At 40.0% G+C, this 8,244-nt stretch overlaps 1 protein-coding gene across 1 annotated transcript; it reads left to right on the top strand.

Annotated features, from left to right (window-relative positions):
- Positions 1-1,088: 1,088 nt before the first annotated feature.
- jun (Jun proto-oncogene, AP-1 transcription factor subunit) lies at positions 1,089-3,344 on the top strand. The gene has a single exon (XM_088927037.1). The coding sequence runs from the start codon at positions 1,631-1,633 to the stop codon at positions 2,597-2,599; it is 969 nt and encodes a 322-aa protein (XP_088783163.1). The 5' UTR covers positions 1,089-1,630; the 3' UTR covers positions 2,600-3,344.
- Positions 3,345-8,244: the final 4,900 nt, after the last annotated feature.

The following is an 8,244-nucleotide window of genomic DNA, read 5'->3' as shown; positions in this document are numbered from 1 at the left end:
CTACAGTACCTGTACCTAGTAAAGACTGAAAATATTTTAATAAAAAAGTTATCTTCCCGTGTTTGGATGAATTTTGTAGTTTCGAGAGCATCCCTTATGCTACGTCCCACAGACGTTTGAGAGACCCCTGCTGTAACTTTACCTTAAACCCGCCTCCTGCTTTAACTCGATTGGCGGGCGACGCTCGGACAACTGGACGTGTATCATGTCAATATCACAACAGACGACCTAATCCATCGATTGACCCCGTTGTGACCAGCGCGCTAAACCTTACCGAGACATGTCCCTGCATGTAATACAGACTCGCAAAACATTCATAATTCCACTGGTGAGATCAATTATTTTTCACAAGGTTTAAAATTAATAATTCATATTATGATGTAGTGTGTTCTTACTTTAACATTTTTATATTTAAATTAACATTGTTTTTACAAGCCAAAACAAAGTTTGACAAATGGTTTCTCAAAAATGTATTATTTTCACATGTGATTCCATTGCTGCATCAACAGCTGTAATGAATTTGTAAAATAATCGTATTTTAGTATTTAATAGTTTTAATGTATCGTAGTGTATCGTACCTTGCACCATCGTCAGCCCTTATTAGGTCTGTTCCCAATAATAAAGTGTCATTAAACAGAGATACAGGTAATTCTTTCAAATGCATACATGTCCCAAGATTTAAACTTTCAGGTGCGTTTTACCAGCTTTAACATAAAAATGTTGTGTTAATCATACACCAATAATTATCTTTAAAACTAAAAATTCTCTAAAAAAATTAATACATTTAAAAAACAAAATTAAAATTATATTCCTTTAACAATTAAATATATTCAACCGCTGTCTGTGGAACTAAGCGGGTAACCAGATATTCAAAAACAATACGTAATCCCATAATGCACAGTACTTCGAATTACCTCATCCCATCAGCCACCGCGAAAAGTAGAATCTTCTGGGTGGTCGTCTAGGCAACGCACCTTATCTGAAAATAAGGGCACGCCCAGTGTATTGCACGCAGCCAATAAGAAACTTCACGCATTACATCATTGCTATTTTTAGTGAGGCAGTACCAGCAGATAAGGTTTGCCTCCACGCTGGAACAGCTCAGAGTATACAGACTTTAGCAGAGTTCAACACCCAAGTCTAAAGAGGTGTATAAGCCCCCTAGCAACTTCAGCACTTAACACGTTTCTTCAGAAGACAACTGAAGAGTACCACAAAAGGCACTTTTAACAGACACTGCTTCAGTTCCACCCCGAGACTGCGTGTCATTGAGCAAGCTGACTCAGAGAAGTGTCGCTAATAAGGAAGAAAACTTTTTTTCCCCATTTGACTGGACTTCGGGGAGTTCAACTTAAACATCCAAGTTCGAAGAAGCTGACAAACCCCCGAGTAGCAACAGACGTTAAAGACGGGCTACACTGGACAAGTACTTCTACAACAACTTTGAAATTGAAGAAAAAAGGGCTTTCTTCTATAAAGAACGGGACATTTTTTCATTGCTGAAAAGTCGAGGACGACTGACAAGTCGAACTTTGGCCGAGGTGGACTTTCAATAACTACAGGTAAAACAAGGGAAACTTTTTTGTCTCCTGTGTGAAAAATATTTGAACTGAGGTTTGGTCAAACTTCTATGTCTACCAAGATGGAACCTACTTTCTACGATGACTCGCTGAATGCTGCCTTCTCTCAGCACGAAACAACCGGCTACGGATATAACCCTAAAGCCCTGAAACAAAACATGACCCTGAATCTCTCCGATCCAACGGTCTCTCTCAAACCTCACCTGCGGGCAAAAGCCAATGACATCCTGACGTCTCCGGATGTCGGACTGCTCAAGTTAGCCTCCCCGGAGTTGGAGCGGCTTATCATTCAGTCCAGCAACGGTCTCATCACCACCACCCCGACTCCGACACAGTTCCTGTGCCCGAAAAATGTCACGGACGAGCAAGAAGGGTTCGCCGAAGGGTTCGTCAGGGCACTGGCTGAGTTGCACCACCAGAACATGCCCGGTGTGCCCAGCGTCACCTCGGCACCGCAGAGCAACATTAACAACGCGATGGCACCTGTTTCCTCTATGGCTGGTAATACAGTTTTCAATTCCAGCATGCGTTCCGATCCGCCCGTGTACGCCGACCTCAGCACGTTCAATCCCACCATGAGCACCGCGGCGGCGCCCAGCTACAGCAATGCCAACACAAACATGACCTACCCACCTCCGCCGCACCAGCACCCCATGAACTCGCAGTTGCCAGTTCAGCACCCGCGGCTCCAAGCTTTGAAAGAGGAGCCGCAGACTGTGCCCGAGATGCCCGGCGAGACCCCTCCCCTCTCCCCCATAGACATGGAGAGCCAGGAGAGGATCAAGGCCGAGAGAAAGCGCATGAGGAACAGGATCGCTGCTTCTAAGTGCCGGAAGAGGAAGCTAGAGAGGATTTCCAGGCTGGAGGAAAAAGTGAAGACGCTCAAATCTCAGAACTCTGAACTGGCCTCCACCGCGAACATGCTCCGGGAGCAAGTGGCCCAGCTGAAACAGAAGGTCATGAATCATGTCAACAGCGGGTGCCAGCTCATGTTGACGCAGCAGCTGCAAACCTTCTGAAGGAGAACGTGCGAGCGAGTTAAAGACTAATTGCAAAGAAATCAAGGACGAAACTTAAAAGGCTATACGAGCTATAGCAGCGGTCAGTTAGTATGCAGCAGTGAGAGAAAGAAACGGACTGAGAGAAAGACGAGAGACTGAGAGGAAGGAGGCTGCCTGACTGCCTGAGCCCCGCGCGCACAGGAGTTCCGACTTGACTGAAGTCCGAAACTTCAGAAGCCGAGTTTGTCGGTAGCAAAAGACAAGGCCACAAACAGCACAGCTTTGTAAATGTTCTGTTTCATGCTTTTTTACCTGAAAGAACGAAAAGAGAGAGACCACGTTGACCAAGTTTTGCATGGACCTTACCTTCGAAGATCATTCAGTATTAAAAGATTTAAGTAAAACAAAATACACTGCAATAGAAACAGTAGGTTGCCTGTATGTAACGCCATGGAAAGGCGTGTACTGTGATGAAAGAAGGCTGAATACTTTTGAAAAAGTATGGGTTATGTACGTAAGGTTTTTTTTCGTTACTTTTATGGCAACTCACGTACTTTCAATACAAAAAGCTTCAAGCCTTTGTAATTTTTTTATGTTGCTTAATGGGGTTTAACCCATTGTTATTTGTAAATAAGATTAAATTTTGAGGACTTATGTTTACCATTTGTAATAAATATATAATTTTTTATGTTGGTTTTCTGAAGGTTTCAGAAACTAATCGATTATATTTAAGGACCGTGTAAATAAAGTATTATAAAACGAATGTCTGTAATGTATTTCTTTTCTATGTTTTGGGTGGTGGGTTTGTAGTTGTACGTCTGGATAAGAGTTTATAAGGAAAATGGTTTTCTTCCCTAAACGTTTCCCCCCACTTCTTTCATATAAGAGCAAGTTAAAATGTTCTAAAACTGATCCGTCACTAACTGCAGGCATTCTTCTGTGCTCTCCACATCCTACGCAAAATTCCCTCCCTCCCGTTTTCAGAAGTGGTAGGTACTGCACTGCCTCTTTCAAGTTTGAAAGCTCAAGAGGAAAATCTTGTTCTTTCATACACTAGGGTTCTTTATACCACAAAAGCAATAGTTGATTGCCTAGCTGACCAGACTTTTGAAAACTGAGATTGATATTAATTGGATCTGGTGTAAAAAAAAAAAGTTCCTATGTCAATTTTAAACAGGCATTTGAAAAGTCCTAGCCTTTTTTGTATTGAAAACAAATCATGAGTGAATCACATCTTTTATTATGTGTAATTGAGCTTGATTTCAGGTGGTCTTCAGGTGACAAAGTTTCAAGCAAAATTAGTTGCCTCATTTTGCAGTTAGGGCTATTTGAACTGAATGGTAACCCTTTAGAAGTACCTGAAAACTGGTGTCTTGGAGTTGTGTAACACTGAAGTGGTCATATACAGGTGATTAGGAATAGAAGATCAAGGAGGTGGCTCTTCACCTGAAGTCATGATTGCAGTGACTGCAGTTGTGAACCTGAATACTATTCTTACTGACCCCTGAAAGCAGGTGCCTGGTGTCCTGGACTCATGCAACTTTAAAATGGGCTAAAACTTTATATTACTGTCAGAACGAGGCATTGTCTCAAAGGCTTTCTTCATTTGTCACAGATCAATAATCAAATAGATTAAATATGAGCTAATAAAGTGCTTTAAATAAAAAATATAAAGATTTAAATTCTTAATTAATAAATGCATACAGCTTTGTCTAATCATAACCTACAAATTTTTCAAACCGGCAAGGCAATCAAACCATTTCAGTTACAGCTTATAGGCATACATAAGAGTGATTCACAGATGGTAGGTGGGATGAAACCAAAGTACCCTGAGGAAACCCTAGCGAACAGGAGATAACATACAAGCTCCACACAGTCAGACCCTTGATCTGTGAAGCTGCTGTGTGAAACTTAAGTGTGAGGTGACGTTACTGCCTTTGCTGCCTTGCCTTCAAAGTAGCAACAGTTCACTAAACTAGTTTTCATCAAATTAAAACGCAAATGTGAAGTAATAATACTAGATTGGAAGTATCGTTAACAACTGTGGTGGCAGCCACACAAAGAAATTGAGTTATTGCAGTAATGGATTTATAATTCAATTCGAGTAAGCCTTTTATATAAATCAGATGTCTAAATTATTTTAGTTTAGCCCGATTTTATGTAGAATACTTCACAGTTAATTGAAGTGCAACGGCTTCAATAGCAGGATGTCACCACAAGAGGGCGTCATTGCTCTTTAAACCGTCATTTGCTTTACCCGTTTTGGCACTGAACTAAAACTACAAAAAAATAAATGCACAATTTCCTTTTGTAAGAAGCAGTCAGCCAACTCTAGCTCTGATTTAAGGAATAGTAACAGTACAGGTATCGTCGTTGCTCTGATTAAAATGTTGAACGATATTTCACATTGTAGGTAATATAGAGTCGTTGCATTGTGTTTTGGATCTATTTGGACGAAATTCATTTTTTAAATATCTGCTATTAAGATCAAAGTATCATGTACATTTGCCTGTTTCTAATAAAATACATTTGTAAACAAAAGTTAACAGAACGACACAGAAAAGTTCAGTACTATACTTAGCTTTTGTCATTTATGATGATATTGATTTATTATGAATCCATTTACCGACGTAATAATACGACTTATTTTGTTCTGACAGCTTGATACTGGGCTAGGGGACGGCAATAATCTACAGAGAATGTTACATTATGTTTACAAATACTGCAAAAGAATACAAAGCATCAAGAAATTGTAGATTTAAGACTTTCTCTAGTGGAGCGATACAATGACATCATACCGGAAAGGGGGCATCTACCTGCCCATATTAGGCAAAGGAACGGTCGGAAGAGGTACGTCATCCCCACAGATAGTGGGCGTGCATTACTGGAACTGGAACTCATCACTTCAGCTTTTCAGAACTAATGAGAAGAGCAGTTTACAAGACCAAGCTGTCAGATTCCCAAGCAGCAGTGTGCAGAATAGACAATACAGCCTCTAGAACTGTAACATGCAATAAGGATTACTATGGCTACAGAACTGTATTCGTTGAGCAATACAAGCCTAACTAATATGAATTAAATATGTAGATTAGTGTTAAAAGTAGGGTAGAAATTCCTTCTGTTCCCCCCAAAATATTTTTTATTGTACATCTTTATAATTCACTGAGCCTTCTCAAACAGAATAAAAGGGGTATTCACCTATTGATAAAACAGACCAGACATTCAACAAGCATACTGTTCATAAAAATACTCTCTAGCAGTATAATTGGACCTTTAACTCCTTTGTATTTTATTCAAACTGGATACATTTATATAGTTAAATGTAAGCACAAGCATACTGCTATTGTATTCTTACATTAATTTTCAGACTTTTCCAATCCTTTTGTGTACTGCACAGTGACATCATTAGCACTATGAAAGATAGTAAGTTCCACCTTCTGACTGTCCAAAACAGCATTAGGAATTTCATAGGATGTACTGTATATCTGGAATTTAAGTGATAATATTTGAAATAATGTTATCAAACATTATTTAAAATATTATCAAAATATTTAAAAGTTGGTTTACTACTAATCTTTAAGTTGGCGATAGGTACTGTATACATTTTTAAATTATAATTCCTTACATTTCTATGACTCTTTTCATTTGGAAGGATCCCAGGTTGCCTTATATAGAGGATGATCCACTTCATTCACCACAGAAGTGCAGCACCAATCTATAACATCACTTTATTAACCCTTTACAATTTCTTGCATTGTAAGAAATTACATACCCCATACCCCAATTACATACCCACATATCCCAGCTTGCTCTCCATGAGACACACAGATAGGGATAGAGCCTGGGGTCAGAGCGCAGGGTCTGCCATTGTACGGCACCCCCAGAGCAGTTGGGGTTTGCTCAGGAGCCCAACAGAGTAGGATTCCTCTGCCAGCTGCAGGATTTGAACCAACAACCTTCTAGCCACAGGTGCAGATCCTTAGCCACAGAGCCACCGCTCCGCCCCAAATCTAGTGACAGCCAGTATGTGCCAGTGATCCCACTACACAACAGAACAGATGTGACATTGCTTTGCCAGTTAAATAGAGAGAAATTTAGAATGTCAAAGTGTGCAAGGGTGTAGTGGAATTTAGCCAGGCCGCTGGAATTAAAACTTTTACTCCATAATTATTAGAGTCTTCAGCTGCAGTTAGCAATGGTCAGTATTGTGTCCTACATCAAATATTGTGTAAAAATGGTTTACATGAATATACAAATATTATTATATTAAATGTTCCATAATTAAGATATTCATTGATTAATGGATTGATTGGGAGGGTGATCATTAACCTGCTAGTTTATCATACATGCTACACAAATATATGATGACTTGAATGGTTTTAATTGAAACAATATAAATTTCTCCCAGAATGATCCTATAATCAGATTTATTTAGAAGATTACTGGATTACTTCAAGATGGCTAGTCACGCTGGTGTATGTGTGTTTGTTCAGTAGGATGAGATGGGGAGGCCCATGCCAGAAGCATGATTGGAGCTTGGATGTGGGACAGATTCTGATTGCTGGAAATATACAGAAACACTTGGCATAAAAAAATCAGAGATTTTCCTGAGCTGTCTGTCTAATACCATATTAAGCCTCCTCTAAAACATAAGTAGGCCAGTTAGGAAAAGTATCTTGCTAGGAAGAATACAAGTGGGAATAAGACCACATATAACCCCTTTCTTACCCATGTCGAAAACCTAACTACATATCAGTAATCTTAGTCTTTCTGACAAGACATTGCTGTATAATTTACAAAAAATACACCCAAAGGACTGCTTATCCTTGTCAATGTATACAGATTAGATCACCATTTTAAAGTAAGTGTTTGGACATCCTATCTAACAAGTTTACTGTAGATGTTCAACTAGAGTGTTGAGTCACTTCCTTCGGCTGCAGAGGACCAATGAAAGTTAATTCAATGCTGAAAAGAAAAGAAAAGAAAAAGAATGTTGAATCTTTTGACATTTGTTCACGTGTGAAGAAAACTGTACAGTTTACTGTAGGTTAAACAGTAGTGAATTCTGTAGTAAATTCACACAATTCAGTCTGGCAATAAGAGTTCATTTACAGCCTTAGGCACTTTAAGAGAGATTTTCTGGAAAAGTAAAAAAAATAAAATAAAAATAAATGCTTACACCTACAGTATATAGGGGTTTTCTGGACACTCCACTCAAAGCGCTTTACAGGTAATGGGAACTTCCCTCCACCACCACCAATGTGCAGCATCCACCTGGATGATGCGACAGCAGCCATAGTGAGCCAGAACGCTCACCACACATCAGCTATCAGTGGGGAGGACAGCAGAGTAATGAAGCCAATTCATAGATGGAGATTATTAGGAGGCCATGATTGGTAAGGACCAATTGGAAATTTGGCCAGGACGCTGGGGTTACACACCTACTCTTTTCGAGAAAAGCCCTGGGATTTTTAATGACCGCAGAGAGCCAGGACCTCAGTTTTATGTCTCATCCGAAGGACAGCGCCTGTTTACAGTATAGTGTCCTCGTCACTATACTGGGGCATTAGGACCCACATAGACCGCAGGGTGAGCACCCCCTGCTGGCCCCACTAACACCTCTTCAAGCAGCAACCTTTGTTTTTCCCAGGAGGTCTCCCATC

The sequence above is a fragment of the Atractosteus spatula genome, chromosome 11 (genome assembly GCF_055471065.1).
Source record: "Atractosteus spatula isolate fAtrSpa1 chromosome 11, fAtrSpa1.hap1, whole genome shotgun sequence".
Classification (NCBI taxonomy): domain Eukaryota; kingdom Metazoa; phylum Chordata; class Actinopteri; order Semionotiformes; family Lepisosteidae; genus Atractosteus; species Atractosteus spatula.
Note: the sequence above shows the minus strand (reverse complement) of the source record. Positions and strands in the feature narration are given on the sequence as shown.